This window comes from Herpailurus yagouaroundi, unplaced genomic scaffold (assembly GCF_014898765.1).
Source record: "Herpailurus yagouaroundi ecotype Mexico unplaced genomic scaffold, PumYag 28, whole genome shotgun sequence".
Classification (NCBI taxonomy): domain Eukaryota; kingdom Metazoa; phylum Chordata; class Mammalia; order Carnivora; family Felidae; genus Herpailurus; species Herpailurus yagouaroundi.
In genome coordinates this window covers 100,608,077-100,626,316 of record NW_024412376.1, presented here as the reverse complement: position 1 = coordinate 100,626,316, position 18,240 = coordinate 100,608,077, and the positions used below count along the sequence as shown (strand labels likewise).

The 18,240-nt window shown below is 41.8% G+C and overlaps 1 protein-coding gene across 1 annotated transcript in view; it reads right to left on the bottom strand.

The window, feature by feature from the left end:
* Positions 1-218: 218 nt before the first annotated feature.
* The window catches only part of TMEM150C (transmembrane protein 150C), a 79,506-nt gene continuing 61,484 nt past the window's right edge, over positions 219-18,240 (bottom strand). Inside the window, exons 3-8 of the mRNA XM_040479908.1 lie at positions 17,627-17,680; positions 17,478-17,510; positions 16,713-16,780; positions 9,101-9,228; positions 5,250-5,427; positions 219-2,467 (exon numbers count right to left, since the gene is read on the bottom strand). Coding sequence (XP_040335842.1) covers positions 2,259-2,467; positions 5,250-5,427; positions 9,101-9,228; positions 16,713-16,780; positions 17,478-17,510; positions 17,627-17,680 — 670 coding nt within the window. The 3' untranslated portion in view covers positions 219-2,258. The remainder of the gene's footprint in view (positions 2,468-5,249; positions 5,428-9,100; positions 9,229-16,712; positions 16,781-17,477; positions 17,511-17,626; positions 17,681-18,240) is intronic.

The following is an 18,240-nucleotide window of genomic DNA, read 5'->3' as shown; positions in this document are numbered from 1 at the left end:
GAAGGGTCTAACAATAACCCTGGGTTGTGTCAGAATTGAACTGAACTGTAGGACATCCAGTTGATGTCTAAAGAATCAGAGAATTGATTTTTGGTGTTGGAAAACACCTTAGAAATAGGCTACCAACGTAACACTGAAGTATATTTTCAACAGACTGTCTGATGGAGTTTACACATCCTTCGACATTACAGAAGAAATGCTGGTGTAAGAGACAAATCATACTTCTGCATAAAAGAATTTTATTTAGTGGTCAGATCCCGATGAATAATGCCAGTCACTGCTTGATTCTGCTAAAATGTGCTATTAGATATACTCTTAAGAAAATGTACAGTGCATCACCAAAAGCTGTTTAATTTGGATTGTGTAGAGTGAAAGAAAACTTCAGAAATCTTTGTTTTCTGGTAAAATCTTTGAGATACAAAAATGAAAAAAAAAAACCCAAAAGCAGTATTCCAAAATAATAAATGTCACCTTGGACTATTTACAGTAAGATGCCTTTTTCCCAGGAGGATGCTCTCTGCTTGATTCTTTTCCTCACGTGTTACCCGTCTCTTGTAGGTATTCTCACCCCCGCCTGCCCCTTCTCGAGGATTTCTTCCACTCCTGTCTCGCTTGAAGCAGCCATCTGTTCTTTCATCTTTGAATCTTTCTCGGATACTCCTTTTTCCCACGCTTGAATGACCAGTAATTCTACCGAACAGACGTTTGCTGAGCACCTATATGTGCTAGGCACAGGGCTAGGAGGCAGAGAGACATTACAGAGATGCAAAGTCATGGACCCCTTCCTCAAGAATCTGAGTTCGGGTTGAATTAAAAAACAGTTTTGTGTTGTTTTTTTTTTTTCACATTATATTCCACGAGATTCCAGCCCCCGGTGAAGTAAATGTGGGGACTTCTTGAAACAAAGCGCACTCACACAGGGTCCGCCAACTTGGCCCATTCCAAGACATTTTGAACTAAGAATTCTGCTCTTTATGAAGCCCAGGCCTACGGTCTGCATTCTAAATTCTTAGCAGGTAGAAAGCAGGTGTGCTGGGCAGTAGAGCATCAGCTATGCCAGTCTGTTTGGGGGGGGAAGGGTAATCTTTTAATTGGTTTCTACAAATTCCAAGTATGAAAAAGCCCTTAACTCCCCCACCCCCCACCAAAACACTAAATCGTAGCTATAGATACATATTAAGCTCTTCCTTGATCTTGACTTGTAACAAGTGTTCTAAGACTCTTTTTATAATGTCCAGCAGGAGCTCTTTTTATTACCTCCACAAATATTTCTTTGTGCTTTTCTGTGAACATTTTCTTAGCTCCAAACATAAAAGCAGCGAAGTAAGCCTGCAGGTGACCTTTTTTTTTTTTCCTTTCATCATGGTTAACCTGAAACAAATTCAGCTCTTGCATTTGGCCTACATCGTCTCTGTCCACGAGGCCTTGAGAGACCCATGGTAGTTACTTAAAGAAAAAAAGAAGACAAACCATGAAATATAAAACAAAAGCTGTGCCTAGCATACTATGGAAGCAAAAACAAAACCATGCCCTCGCTGCCCCCATCTTGTTCCGTGCCTGGCAGACCGTGTCCCTACAAATATTCACATTTGGAAATATTTCTCAGTCACAATAAAGTCCAAATCGTGGTAGTGGGCTTGCAGCCTATTCCTTTCATTGACTCTGCACAGCCAACCACCGAACGATGATGAAGGGAGTTTTCGTGGGGAAGTTCTTGACCCCATGCCATTCAACAGGTTACACGGGGTCACGTCTCTGTACAGTTTCCATCCAATTAGATGATACTCAATCTATTCAAGCGCCAGATGCAGAACTTCCTCATGAGCTGGTTCCAAGCCCTTTGGATCTGAAGGCAACTTTGGGAGTTGGCATTATTCCCATGTTACATTTGGCCTGCCCTACCCTGTGGTAGGGGGAACACAATGCCTGAAATGTGTGAAGAGAATGAGAAGAGCAGGGAGAACTGGGAGAGAGAGGGAAAAGAGAAGTGATCATGCACAAGCTTCTTGCTCTGTCGTGCATATATTTTCAGTGTAACAGCGTGTATTTCGACACATAAGGGCTTGTGCTTTTTCGTTAAAGAAACAACTTGCCCTGAAAAGCTCATTTGGCAAATGTGGCCAAGAACGTGTGTGTGTGTGTGTGTGTGTGTGTCTGTGTAAAATGTGTTATGAGGCTCTGTACCAAGTCCTGCGGGTGTATCTTGCTGGCCCCTCCCTCCACCACACCCACCTCGCTGGCAAGGAAAAACTGGTGGGTTACACCTGGTCGGTTTGATATTCAGAGGCTTCGGACAGGCTTTCTGAGAAGCTCAGGAAATTCTCCTGGTATTCGGAACAAACAATCTCATAGCGGTAATGCCGGAACTCTACAGCAAAGGTGCCAAAATAAGACAGGAAGCACATGACCAGACCCCACTGGACCCTGGCTGCATACATGTGGATGCCTTGGGCCATGAGGATGAAATCTGGGGAGGAGCAGTCAAGGAAAGTACCCCCATAAGCCACATTCAAACCGGGCTCTTTTCTGGACAAGGACAGGTTACAAGAAAAGTCTTACTCTCCGCCCCCTCATCAGCAAAACTTAGCTTGACAGCTTCCTGAACGCAACACTTGCATGAATAATACGAAATAACATTGCTGAGCTCTTCGTTTGTGCCAGACGTGCTTCTAGGTGCTTTCACAGAAAATCTAAATCCTCACAACAATCCTACTGTTATCAGTTCATTTAAAAATAGGGGAATTGGGGCGCCTGGGTGGCTCAGTCGGTTAGGCGTCCGACTTCGGCTCAGGTCATGATCTCATGGTCCGTGAGTCGAGCCACACGTCAGGCTCTGTGCTGACAGGTCGGAGCCTGGAGCCTGTTTCAGATTCTGTGTCTCCCTCTTTTTCTGCCCCTCCCCCCTCATGCTCTGTCTCTCTCTGTCTCAAAAATAAATAAACATTAAAAAAAATTTAAAAAAAATAGGGAAACTGAGGCCAAATGGTTAAGTAACTTGCCTGAGGTCACAAAGATGTTCACTGGGACAGCTGGGATTCGAATACAAGGACTCTGGCTGCCAGGCCAGGCATTCAACTCTACAGCTACCTTCTAAACTGTGAGATTAGCAAGAGGATTAAAATTCCAAAGAAATTAGTTGGCCAGAAGAATAAACTTCTCGTTTTAAAAAAAATCACTGCAAATGACTATGGCTTTATAGTCATCATTTTATCTGCAGAAATAATTTTGAACATATCAAATCACCAATTACCTACATATAAGCTTTACCTCTGCAGTGCTACTAATGTGTAAGTGGCTCCTTTTCCTCTTCTGTCTCGTTTTCACTATTAAAACAAACAAAGGAGACTCCTATGCCTGAATATATCGAGTGTACACACACACACACACACACACACACACACACACAGCATACATGAGGTTGGAGCTAGGAAGGAAAATGTTTCAAAGCATGTTTCAGCGAAAAGCCAAGAGGCCAAAGACTAAATACATTTTTAAAGAAAAATCAGAAATGCTCCCTTAGAATTAGTGCTATCTCCAGACTTAAAATCTTGGGAAATTTTCAGAGAGCAAAAGAATATGGTGAAACTACTTCAGCCAAAACTTTGCTCTCCTGACGAGGCCTGGATCCATTCACCTGGGAACCTAGACAGGGTTCCAAATGTTCAGAAACAACATGGATCAGAATTGTTTGGTATAAGCTGAAAACTCAAAATAATTTAAAGTCTGTACATTCTCTTCCCACTGAGGGCTCAAAGTACTGGCAAAGCAATATTATTACTTAATGAGGAAAGGATAGATCTTCAAATCTCACCCTGGCAGAATTCTGACCTTTTTACTCATAAAATATTTCATCACGTGCCTAGCAGTCAGCAAAATTTTTGGCTTGATTTTCCAGCCCTTAAATGTTCTCTAATGTGCTGAAGAACTTGAAAACAAACAATTAAATGTTTGGCAGTGAGTGAGGGAAGAAGAAATAAAGATCCCCAATACTTCAGTAACTACAGGATGTCTCTGAACAATAAATATTTTCATATTTTAAAGCCACTTTCCCTAAGGCAAGAGGGTTTGGGGTTGAGTTCAAGAACTGTGCCTGAGTTTAAGTCGAGATCACTGCATACAGAGTGTGATCTTGGATAAATTAATCTCTGTTCTTACTATCATACTTGTTAAATGAGGATTAAAAGGGTTGATACATTTAATGTATTAATGTGCTTAGAACAATGCCTAGCACATTATAAGTGCCCAATAATGTTAGCTATTACTTGACCGAAGATGTGTAATTGGGTTAGCTACACATTCTACCACCTAGGAACCTTATTCCCTTCCTCTCTGGTTTCCTGAGGAGACCCTATTGGAGTGAACACTTGAGATCATGCCTCCCAGCGGAATGATCGGCTGATCTGACTGGTTGCACTGGAATTGGCCAGCTTCTTCTTTTTTTTTTTTAAATTTTTTTTTTAATGTTTATTTATTTTTGAGACAGAGAGAGACAGAGCATGAACGGGGGAGGGGCAGAGAGAGAGGGAGACACAGAATCGGAAAGCAGGCCCCAGGCTCTGGGCCATCAGCCCAGAGCCCGACGCGGTGCTTGAACCCATGGACCGTGAGATCGTGACCTGAGCTGAAGTTGGACGCTTAACCGACTGAGCCACCCAGGCGCCCCGGAACTGGCCAGCTTCTATTGGGCCATGTTACCAGTAGGTGGGGTCACTGAGCTCCCTCCAGGACTAGTCTCTCTGGGATCTGTTTGGGGTTAAGCAGAAGCGCTCTCCTCTGCCTTTTTTTGGTTTCTTTCCTTGTTACTTAATGGGTAAGTTGAATTCCAGAGTGTGAGATCAGAGGCCTGACACTTTCTCCTCCACAAATTAAATTAAATGAAATAAAAGGGCCATTAATAAAGTCATAAATTAACTTTTTTTAAGACGCAAGGGGAAAAAAAATCACAATTCCCATTACGCATTCTGTGTTTTTCAGACAGGGAATCTTTTCCATCACTAATGACAAGGAGAATGCATGACACCATTCCTACATATAGAAACAAATTTTGAGAAGGCAGAGCTTGTTTTAATTTTAGTTCTCTATCTCTTCAGGTCTGAGAGTTTTTGTTTTTATATCCATTTACCTATTTTGTCTAAGATTTTGAGATAATCTGACAGTACATCCTAACTAATCGGAAATGGCAGTTTTCTCATCTACATATGTGTGTTTTAATCTCCCTACCAAAGAATCTTTTCACATTCAAAGGATACAGAGGACCACACACAGAGTGATAGATGCTGAGAGAATAACTCGTGGAATCCCAACTTTCCGCCCTTCATTCTTGATGTTGACTTTGAGTGTCAATGCAGCCTGGATCCAGCAGGTCAATGTGCCAAATCCAAAGGTCAAGGAAGTTCCAACATTATGGATTTCTTCATCATTCGTGAGCTAAGGGATGAACAGATAATGACAAGGAGGCCCATTTAGAAAAGACATGATGGGAGAAAAAATAGGTGAAGTGATATCTCCATAACGGGATGGTAGGTTTTGGAAAGAGTAGAATCATTCATCTGTGCTGGCTCTTTGTGTTTGTTCTCAAATGGTTTGAACTCTGAGGGGGAAAGGGAGATAAACAGCACTTCCAAACCTCAAAACATTTGTTTAGAATAACCACTCAGGCAGTGGTAATCTATTCCTTGAATTTAATTTCCAGAAAAGCGTGGAGAAGTCAAAGAAAAGAGCAGGAGAGTTACACAAAAAAGAGAAATGTCAGTTTCTACAAACATACACTGCAAACTTTGTTTTCCAGACTGAGAAATGAGACTTGGGCTCTGGCTGTGTATTTAATGATTGAAGAGGACCAATTCTAAGAAGGTCAAGATTTTACTGTCACAGACAGCTAATAACATTTATTCCTACGTAATGTGATCAATTCATTGTTAATGGGATTTTGTTTTATTTTCTTCTTATAAGAAAATTGCCACCTAATAGCTTTTGCCGTATTTGTAGACCCATTAAACGACATTAGTGTTTGACGATTCCTGGTCAAGGCTTTTATAGAATTAATAGGTTGAAGGAGACCCATTCGGGTTATTTCATTTGAAGGTTAAAAATGTAAACTCTCCATTACCTACTGATTTAAAAAAATATGTTGGTCACTGGGGTGCCTGGGTGGCTCAGTTGATTAAGACCTGACTTTAGCTCAGGTCATGATCTCACGGTTCTTGGGTTTGAGCCCTGCATCGGGCTCTGTGCTGACAGTTCAGGCTGGAGCCTGCTTCAGCTCCTCTGTCTCCCTCTCTCCATTTGCTCTCTCTCTCTCTCTCTCTCAAAAATAAATAAACACTAAAAAATATACTGGTCACTTAAAACACTTTTAGCAATGATCTATATCTATGTAATCTCTCTATCATCTGTATGTTTTTTTCAATGCTGGGCTTGAACTCATAACCCTGAGATCATGACCTGTGCTGAGTTTAAGAGACAAACACTTAACTGACTGAGCCACTCAGGCACCTTGTTTTATATATCTATTTTTAATTACACGTGGAAAAATAAAATCCATAGTTGAAGAGATGGTTCTTACAACATGGTAAAATATTGTTTTGAATTGCCATTGCCTTCAGATGTTTTATTGTTTGACATTTCTGGGAATAATGGTTGCCTCAAGTCAATATTGCTTTCCTTTGACAACTTTTTCTATTGTTTTTAGCTGTAGTATTTTTTCCTCTTCTTTGGAAGAAGCCACTTTTTTCTTTCTTATTCGGAAGGCATATTTTCAAAACTCATTTTTTTTTTATTTTATTTTTTTTTTTAAATTTTTTTTAACATTTATTTATTTTTGAGACAGAGAGAGACAGAGCATGAACGGGGGAGGGTCAGAGAGAGGGAGACACAGAATCCGAAACAGGCTCCAGGCTCTGAGCTGTCAGCACAGAGCCCGACGCGGGGCTCGAACTCACGGACTGCGAGATCATGACCTGAGCCGAAGTCGGCCGCTTAACCGACTGAGCCACCCAGGCGCCCCTCAAAACTCATTTTAAATAACGATTCCTCAAATTAAATTTTACTTTTAGGAAATAGGTTGTCCACACTATACACAGTCTGTTCACTTATTAGTTTAAACTTGATTTTAAAAATAGATAATATAATTACCTGGTTCAAACTTTAAAAAATTATAAAAAGAGTATGGATGGAAAAGTCTGTCTACACCATAGACTAGCCACCTGGCTTCTTCACAAGCAACTAACTTGTGGTTTCCTGTGTATTCTCTGTAGATATTCTAGAAAGTGTTCTTCATAAGTGGTGTTGAGCATCTGTGGTTCACCAAAACACTTCAAGTTTCTGAGCTTTAGGAAAGAACAAAATGTCTACTCAGTAACTTCCATCCAAGCCCTGGTTGAGAGAATGGATAGTGAGCACTTTACAACATCCAGAACCGGCAGCACAGAGCAGAGCAATAGCTCAGTCAGTCTGGCTTGATACGGGATGAGACCTAGAACAGAACGAGTGGGATGGCCTGTCAAAGAAGCCATCAAGTCAAAAATACTCATTCAGTGGCTACTGTGTGCCTGGAGAAGTGCTGGGGAATGAGCTTTCCTGGTTTAATCAGTTGTCAGGACTGAGGGTTCGAACAAGAGACAGTCTTAGAAAATCCACTAGCATATTTTCTTGAATGCCTGTGCCAGCTGGATTTCACTCCACAGACAGGGAGAGAAGTGTCAGGATTCATGTTTGACTGCAGGGAAGAGGTTTCTAAACACAGTACAAAGCACAGGCTGGAGGACTTTGGGAAGAGAATGCAGGCAGGGAAACCAGACAAGTACTCTTCCAGTTGGTTGTCTATCTCACAAGTGGAGTCATTCGAGTCAAGAGTTGGATAATGGTATTGGCAAGGGAAATTAGTGACCTTGGGCTTCTAAATTTCTGGGAAGAAGACTTAGTGTGTCTTTACACAAGTCATAGATGTTCTAGAGAAATGCTAGGCTTTCTTTTTTTTTAAATTTTTTAAAAGTTTATGTATTTTGAAACAGAGAGAGAGAGAGAGAGAGAGAGCACAAGCAGGGGAGGGGCAGAGAGAAAGGGAGACACAGAATCCAAAGCAGGCTCCAGGCTCTGAGCTGTCAACACAGAGCCTGACGTGGGGCTCAAAGCCACGAACCGCAAGATCATGACCTGAGCTGAAGTCAGAAGCTCAACCGACTGAACCACCCAGACACCCCAAAATTCTGGGTTTTCAAACCTGATTCCCACACGAGCTTGCTAATATGAAATGCAAGCTTGCATCCAAAAAGGATGTTCAGTGTTTAATTTTAGAAAGACAATGATCCTATTAGTTTTCTAGAAAGTTACATTAGGAGACAATTTGTTATGAAAAAAAAGCATAAAGCACTTTGAAATCCTTTGTATAAAATACACAGCTATTTAAAAAAAATTTTTAAGTGTTTATTTTTGAGAGAGAGACAAAGAGACAGAGTGTGAGTGGGGGAGGGGCAGAGAGAGAGGGAGACACAAAATGCAAAGCAGGCTCCAGGCTCCGAACTGTCAGCACAGAACCCGAGGCGGGGGGCTTGAACCCACAAACCCCGAGATCACGACCTGAGCCGAAGTCGGAAGCCCAACCAACTGAGCCACCCAGGTGCCCCTGCACAGCTATCTTAGTAGCTCCTTTTCCCGTAGCCCTGCGGCAAGCACCCTCACATACGCAGTTCGAATGCAGGCAGGCCAGGCTGAACACCAGAAGGGCTGACTGCTGGAGAACCTGTGCTTATCAGGAACCACCGTTAGCACTTTTGAAAAGATCTGTGCAGGGGCGCCTGGGTGGCGCAGTCGGTTAAGCGTCCGACTCCAGCCAGGTCACGATCTCGCGGTCCGTGAGTTCAAGCCCCGCGTCGGGCTCTGGGCTGATGGCTCGGAGCCTGGAGCCTGTTTCCGATTCTGTGTCTCCCTCTCTCTCTGCCCCTCACCCGTTCATGCTCTGTCTCCCTCTGTCCCCCCCCCCCCAAAAAAATAAAAAAATAATAATTAAAAAAAAAAATGAAAAGATCGGTGCAGAATCCGCAGCTATGATACCCATACAGGTGAAGGGTAAGAAAGAGGTGAAGAAGGCCAAAGGAAGTACCTGAAAATTACCAAGTAAGGTCATTCCAAAGGAAGCCAGACACAGCGCCACCAATCCACTAATATTCAGCCATGGATTTAAAACCTTTGGTTTCAGTTGTATGAAGCGCAGAACAGCTACCACAAGTGCTGGGGACAAAACAAAATGTTAAAGTTTAAAAATCTCAGTCACACAGCCAGACTGTGAGGCAGAGTTCTTCTAAAGCCACAATGTGCAAGATTAAAGTTTTTGTCATGGTGCATTTTTATTTTGTATTTATTTTTTAAGATGTTTATTTAGTTTGAGAGAGAGAGAAAAAGCACGAGCAGGGGAGGGGCAGAGAGACGGCAGAGAATCCCCAGCAGGCTCCACACTCTTTACAGAGCCTGACATGGAGCTCGATCCCACCAACTGTGAGATCATGACCTGAACCAAAACCAAGAGTCGGATGCTTAACCAACTTGAGTCACCTGGGCGCCCCTCGTTAAGGTACTTTTTTAAGTCTCTGAAGTGACAGACAATTAAAAACAAAAAATTTTTTAAACTTTATTCATTTTTGAGAGACAGAGCATGAGCGGGGAAGGGCTAGAGAGAGAGGGAGACCCAGAATCCGAAGCAGGCTCCAGGCTCTGAGCTGTCCGCACAGAGCCCGACGCGGGGCTCAAACCCACGAACCGTGAGATCATGACCTGAGCCGAAGTCAGACGCTCAACCGACTGAGCCACCCAGGCGCCCCGACAGGCAATTGTTAAAAGAAATTTTTCATGCAATGCTTATGATTATTTGGATGTTTTATCATGCCTAACAAGAGGGAAGGAGAGAGGGGCTGAAGCCGCTGGGGCTGTATGTTATCGGGCGGTGCAAGGGTGACAAGCTGCTATTAGCGTTGTCCTTGGGGTTTTCAACACCAGGTCAGTACAGGACACACTGGCTTAGGAGAACATCGCAGAGGCCTGACACAACAAATAAGACAGGGATAAAGACAGCTGGCACGAGAATTCACTAATTCAACCACCCTTAAGTTTAACCGTGTCAGAACAGACATGGCAGGAAAGCAGAGGAAAGAAGACACGGTTCCACCTCTAGACAAACCTGCTGGTCCCTGCACCAGAAATCATTCTCGGGGACAGGAAGGAAGACAAGGCAAGTGTACAGCTCCCTTCATTACTGCTTTACTCCTTCTTCCCTCTAATTCTACAGGAGGTATCCACTGTCAAAGGACAAAGATAGTTGACCTAAATTAGAGCAGTTACAGTAACCAAATTATGAAATGTGAATTTTAACGTGGCCGATTTGGGAGTTTGGTATGTACTAAAAATCACACTGATTATACTAATAAAGCTCAATTCTTCTATGATGGTAATTACTCATTTAAAAAGACCACCCCAGGGGCGCCTGGGTGGCGCAGTCGGTTGAGCGTCCGACTTCAGCCAGGTCACGATCTCGCGGTCCGTGAGTTCGAGCCCCGCGTCGGGCTCTGGGCTGATGGCTCGGAGCCTGGAGCCTGTTTCCGATTCTGTGTCTCCCTCTCTCTCTGCCCCTCCCCCGTTCATGCTCTGTCTCTCTCTGTCCCAAAAATAAATAAACGTTGAAAAAAAAATTAAAAAAATAAAATAAAATAAAAAGACCACCCCATCTTTTGAAGCATATTGTTATGAGGGAATCTGAGAGAGAATGAAGGAAGTTACCTAAATTTCAAGCCTGACTTCTAATAGTAACCCTGAGGGCAGCCCATACTCAAGCCACTCATGTAAGAATCCCCTTTTATTAATTGCTTAGTGCAGAGATACTTTCATGTTTGTACAAAGTGCTGGGAGAGGTTAGTCTACAAACAAGACAAAAAATACTTGCAGTTAATATAAATTATATCTACATATAAGGAAATGAACTTACTACTTCCTAAGGCAATTTATTTTGACATTAAAGTTTAGCAGGGAAGACAATTAGAAATCCAAGAATTACCCTATTGATACAGCAATTAAGTAAGTAATTATTTGCTAAATGTTTTATCTTCATTATAGGCCCTTATTAATAGTCATTAATAAAGAAAACCCATCCATAAATTTGCATTTCCTAAATCTACTGAATTTCATAGTTTCAAGCTACAAAGTTAAGCTCAGCAAGTTGATTTTCAGTTCCAGGTACCTCGATCAAAGAGTGGTATGCAACTTGGTTAATATTTGGATTTTAGAGGGGCGCCTGGGTGGCTCAGTTAGTTAAGCATCCGACTCTTAATTTCAGCTCAGGTCATGATCTCCTGGTTCATGAGACAGAGCCCTGCATCAGGCTCTGTGCTGACAGCATGGTACCTGCTTGGGATTTTCTCTCCCTCTCTCTCTGCCCCTGTCCTGCTCACTCTTTCTCTCTCAAAATAAATAAATAAACATTCTAAAAAATACTTGGACTTTAGAAACAAAATAACAATAAACCATAATTTATTACATGTCAAATTGTTCAGCTCTGATTTAGCTTTTAGTATATTCACATTTTATCTAATTCCCACTAGTGGTCATAGAATTAGTAAATGATACACTTGAGTTGACAATAGTCCAACCCTAATGGTTTGAGTGACCTAGTTAGAAGTTATATCTGAAGTCTATTAATAGTGACAAGTATCCTAGAGGATGAAAAAAATCAGCACAATGTCTTGCTACTTTTGAGGATGGGAATCGGAGGAGGAAGTAAGGAGAGGAGAAATTCCATGTAAGCCCTCTGACACAAAGTGATCATCAGATAAAGAGGTCACTAGATTAAGACCAGAAGCCTCAACACAGGGCACCATGGGAGACACTTGCTATTAATTGTGTATGGATATTAAGGCCTAATGACAAAATACCAAGGCAGCACATTTCATTTCTTTTAAAAATGACTAGTGAAAAGTTTTGCTCTGGCAACCATCTTGATGTCATTCAGTTTGGGGGGATAGGATTGTACTAGAATTTGGCTTAAGCCCTAAAACATGGCTGAAGCAGACACAGAAGGCTCTTCATGTTGACCCATCCAGTCAATTTGGTCCACTGTGCCCAGATGATGAGGGTCAGGCCATTCTCTGTTAGTCATTTCTGCCCAGGAAACACAGGACATGTATCATCTTTTGGTCCCAGCACTGGTAGCCTTCCCATTTGTAATATGATGATAAATCATTTTATCATGGACAGATGATGAAATTAAGCAGGAAACAGAAACCTACTTGGAGACATGAATTTGAGTCAACACTCTTAACTTCCAGAACAACAGTCCCAACACCACACTCTGTCCTCTTTACCTATTAACCCCATTATTAATCACCTTGGACTAGGCAAAATTTCCTTTAAAAATAGATTCTGTGGGTGCCTGGGTGGCTCCGTCAGGACAGCATACGACTCTTGACCTCAGGATTGTGAGTTCCAACTCCATGAAGGGCATAGAGGGTTACATTAAAAAAAAAAACAAAAAAAAAAAAGATTCTAGGTGAAGGTTTAAGGTGCTGGAATTAGTAAGATTCTGGTCCTTTAACAGTTTTATTAACAGGTTTAATGGAGGCAGATTCAGATTATTGGTTACAAAGTCTTTTTTTCAACCAAGTAGTGATTTATACACCCTTGAAAAAGACTTATTGGCAGTGGGGTGATTTCAAAGCTGTCTTTATATATGATGACTTTTTTTTTTTATAACTAAATTGATGTTCTAATCAGAAGATACATCTTTTAGTTTCATTAAACATTTTAGATTTCATGAATAGTTTTAGAAAAGATTTTTTAAAATTTTTAAAGTTTTTTAGTTTTTATTTTTTTACTTTGAGAGAGACAGAACACTAGCAGGGGAGGGGCAGAGAGGCAGGGAATCCCAAGCAGGCTCTACACCATTGGTGCAGAGCCAGACGTGGGGCCTGAACTCACAAACCGTGAGATCATGACCTGAGCCGAAATCAAGTCTGACGCTCAATTGAATGAGCCACCTAGGCGCCCCAGAAAAGATTTTTAAAACCCACCTTTCTGTTGTTTATGATATTTACAACAGTCCTTTGCTGTATGTGTCCCGTTTATCTATTTTAAAAAAACACAGATATTAGAATAATTGCTTATTTTCTTTACTAACCTTTTTCTTTTGAGGCTAACTGGGTTTTATTTATTTATTTATTTATTTATTTATTTATTTATTTGGCTCCACACCCAATGTGGGGCTTGAACTCACAACCCTGGGATCGAGAATTGCATGATTCACCAACTGAGCCAGCCAGGCGCCCTTTGTTGGGCTTTTAAAGTTCAAACTCAAAATAGCAGCTCTTCATTGCAGTTCTAAACTGGTGCCTGGCCAAATTCTTTTCTGATTTGTTTAGTTTTATTGTTTATGCATCAATAATTCCTATTTATGACCACAATAGAACACGGGAATCAATGTGCTTCGGCTGAAGGAGGGGGAACAGCTGCTGTTGGGTGACCGAAATCATTCAGCTCTCCGCTTTATCCTCACAACCTCTCCCGGGCAGAAAAGAATATTCCTTTCAAGAAATTTGTCTCAGGTCTCTTTTCTCCCCAGGAGAGGTCGAAAGCGTGGATTCAGGACAAAGTGCAAAACTAATTGCGTAGAGAAAACAATTGAGTTTGATCTTTGATTAGTACATCAAAAAGACAGAAGATCTTTGCTAACTGATTTTAATAAATGCTACACTGGCTCATTTGTAGACTGTAAATTATAATCCATACGGCTGCCAAAAAAGCAATGATTTATAGGCAGTCCAGGTTGTTTCTTAAAGTCAGTTATGCCGTCTAAAGTAATAGTCCGAGGTCTGGCAGGGACAGGCCTGGGGAGATGGAAGGCCTCCGCCATTTCGAGCAAGAATCTTCGTAAATGGATTCCTCCTCACTCCCAGAGTTGATAAATAAATGATTGTTGGTTTCCTCCCACTGCACACTAATCTTCATCAGTTTTGTGTCTACCAGATGGCACTACAAATGATGGAAGATAATAAAGAATAAACCCTGGATACTGCAATACCTCAGAGCAAGAGCTAGTAAAGGCTTATTAAGTGCTTCTTGCTGGAACAGGGGAGGACCAGGGAATAAGATGATGACGAATGTCATCTGGAAGAGGGGAACTTGTTTTCATTACTCTGTTTTTGGAAATGCTTTTACAATTAGTTAATCATAAGCTTTATAACTGGATAAATGTGCGAGCTGTGCAAATTGACATTTTTAAGATTACACACTAAAGACAACTGGGAAGTATCAATTTGTCTTAAGAATATGAGGGAAGCAATATGTAGCTTCCAACATGTTCATTGGTTTCTTTAAAGCCCAAATGGAGGACAAACAGCTTGTGACAGCTTTTTAATAAGGACAGTCTCCTGTGTATCGTGATTAGATGAGGTAGTATTTGCAAAGCACTTAGCACTGTGCCTGGAATATAAATGACTGCTATTAATTACTGGTATTATTGCACCCCATGGGGAAGACCATATGACTAGGTACCAACCTGCAGGCCTGTGTGGTGTGACTGCAGACTGGCTGGGAAAGGTCCCTGACCCTGCAATTCAAGATCCTCTCTCAGGGCTTTGCGTTCTGTTAAATGCAGAGATCTCCTCAGCAGTCACTTATGCTTTGGTATGATTAGGTCTTTTCAGAAAAGTGGTGTCAAGGGTAGAAAAAAAAGAGTGAGTGTTAAAGCTCATGGTAGCTGAGGCTGAAGGCAGTGAAGACAAAACTCGCCTGACTGGGGCAGGCACTGGTGCCCACATGGGCACCAGCTGCGGTAAGAACTGCCCTTTGAAGAGTCGGGGAATAGCTGGGACATGAAAATCCTATTAAAGCTAAAATCCTGTTAATGCTGCCTATTGAGGGCATGAAGAGAAGAGCTTCTTCAAAGACTCAGCAATGTCAGCATTAGGGTTATATCTAACCTTCTCCTTAGTGGTGGCATAGCAGCCCATGCCTGATAGACACTTCCTGCTTAGACAAATGGGCTATATGTTTTGGGGAAGCCTGGGTGGTGAAAGGCTTTGACCCAAATAGAGTTAGGTCCAGGGAGGAATCTTATTAACTGCAGGAAAGCTCTGCAGTGTGCTTCTCGTCGAACTCTGCAGGTTCCAGAGAGGCCTCTTGGGCCTCACTGGGAACATTCTCCATGTGTCTCATGTCTTGAGCCTTCTAAACTAAGATTGTGCCTGTGTTGCATGTTGGACCAACTGTCTCCCTTGATTTTCCAGGGGGTTTTATAGGACTTTCGTTTCCCAAAGCAAACATTTAAAAATAGCATCTTAAGGGGCACTTGGGTGGCTCAGTTGGTTAAGCATCCAACTTCAGCTCAGGTCATGATCTCACAGTTCATGAGTTCGAGCTCTGCGCAGGGCTCTGTGCTGACAGCTCAGAGTCTGGAGCCTGCTTCGGATTCTGTGTCTCCCTCTCTCTCTCCCCCTCCCTCGCTCATGCTCTGTCTCTCTCTCTCTCTCTCTCAAAAATGAATAAACATTAAAAAAATTAAAAAATAAAAATAGCATCTTAAGAATGAGTGGAACTCTTTGCGGGTGGAGTTCTACATAAATTAAATAACGGGTCACCTTTTAAGGGAGAGATGCCACAAACGCCGATGATTCCCTCAGGAATAACATCATCTTTCTTTCTTACTTGGAGTGAAACTTTCCCCATCCAAAAGAACCATTTCCAGAAAACTTTTGTTGAAAATTTCACTGGCCCATCACCCACAGTATGCCAATGGTGATAGTTAGCTGACGCTTTGAAAGACACTGAGGAGACTGGCCTTGGGGAGATGGTATACAAGGTCAACATGGACAAGGACAGAGAGCATGGCTGGTTCCCTCGACCCTCAGGGAAGCACTCACAGAACAAAGGGGCCAGGATATGAAATGACGGTCTTGGGCCCTGAAGAAAAGGTGTGGAACTGGGACCAGACATAAGTACTAAAGTTTTCTTCCTTTTTTTTATTATTTTTTTTTATTTTATTATTTTTTTTATTAAAAAATTTTTTTTTAACATTTATTTATTTCTGAGACAGAGAGAGAGACAGAGCATGAACGGGGGAGGGGCAGAGAGAGAGGGAGACACAGAATCGGAAGCAGGCTCCAGGCTCTGAGCCATCAGATCAGAGCCTGACGCGGGGCTCGAACTCACGGACCGCGAGATCGTGACCTGGCTGAAGTCGGACGCTTAACCGACTGCGCCACCCAGGCGCCCCATCTTCCTTTTTTTTTTTAAACCTACATCTCCATTTGCCATCTTGGTATGCATTTGTGTACGGGAGACTGAGTCACCCATGTTAATGCTGACCTTTAGATTTAAAGACCATATCTACACACATCAAGATTTATCACAAAGCCTATGCATTTGTCATCCTTGCCAGTGAAGAAATAAGTGTGGCATTCTTTTTAATGCAAATGTATTATACAATATTATATTCTTCTCATGCTGGATTTTATGGCACGTGAAATATATTATTTCATGCGGCAAAAGAAATAAAGTCGAGAATACACTAAAACGATGAAGATGGTGAAAATGTAAGGTAAAACAAAAAGCCAGCTTCAGCATGTTGACATGATACCCAATTATCAACTAAGCTAACCATGCTTTTGATATAGGTTTGGGAGAAATAAAGAAGAAATGTACCAAAGCATATAAAGCATTCTTTACTTTCTTCTTACCTAGGAATGCTGCCATGTTCATAACTTGACTAAACACACAGCTTGCAGGAGGTTCATCACCTGCAATACTTAAAAATTATGACATGTTTTATTATTACTGTATTAAAATCTGTCACCTACAATATACTGAATGTCTGTGTGTCCCTTCAAAATTCATATGTTGAAATCCTAACTCCCAATGTGATACTATTAGGAGGTGGGGACTTTGGGAGTTACTTAGGTCATGAGGGTAGAAGCCGTTCCCAGCGGGATTAGTGCCCTTGTAAAATAGATTCCAGGGGCACCTGGGTGGCTCAGTCGGTTAAGTGTCCGATTTCAGCTCAGGTCATGATCTCACAGCTCATGAGTTCGAGCCCCACATCAGGCTCTGTGCTGACAGTTCAGAGCCTGGAGCCTGCTTCAGATTCTGTGTCTATCTCTCTCTCTGCCCCTCTCCTTCTCATGCTCTGTCGCTCTGTGCCTCAGTCTCTCAAAAATAAATAAATGTTAAAAAAAAATTTTTTTTAAAGAGAATCCAGAGGACTGTCTCATCCTCCTTCTGCTGCATGAGGACATGATGAGAAGATGGCCATCTGCAACCCAGAAGAGGGCCCTCATCGACACTTGACTGCTGGTACCCTGATGGACCTCCAGTGTCTACAGCTGGGAGACATAACTTTTTGTGGACCAGCCTCCCAGTCTATGCTACTTTGTTACAGTAGCCCAAACTAAGACACTCTCTCAACCTGTAAGATCCAACAGATCGGAGGAAAGCTATCCAGTTACCTTATATATGGTGCGTGCTTCACACCAGGTTTCCTGGAAAACAAAAAACACAAGTTAAAGTACAGTCAGTGCACAGTCTAACCTCACCAGCGGCAAAATTTTTGTTAAGTCTATTAATAAATAATCAATTACCCAGAGATCAACTTTACCTTTCAGCTGAATTTAATGGGAAAATTTTGTCATCTTCCACAGCTATAAAGTATCTGTGAAGAAAAATCAACCTAAGTTTATAAAACAAAGACATTTTTTTAAAAAAGACTTGTTTCCCAGAATGACTAGACTAACCACATTAAATCATATTCATTGTTTTTTTTTTTAACTGGGAAAAATCTCTTTTACTATGTTTACCTATACTCTGGTTTCTCTTCAGATCGCATGACTCTTTCACCTTTTACTATGTTTACCTATAGATCACTTAGCTCTTTAAAGTTCAAATGTGGGGGCGCCTGGGTGGCCCAGTTGGTTGGGCGTCCGACTTCGGCCCGGGTCATGATCTCAGGTCCGTGAGTTCGAGCCCCACGTCGTGCTCTGGGCTGACAGCTCAGAGCCTGGAGCCTGTTTCGGATTCTGTGTCTCCCTCTCTCTCTGACCCTCCCCCATTCATGGTCTCTCCCTGTCTCAAAAATAAATAAATGTTAAAAAAAAATAAAAAAAAAATAAAGTTCAAATGTGATTACTAACACTATTTCTTTAATTTTTAAAACACTCCCCAAATTAATGGTAATCATTATAATCTGGAAACTGGAAAACAAAGAAATGAGAC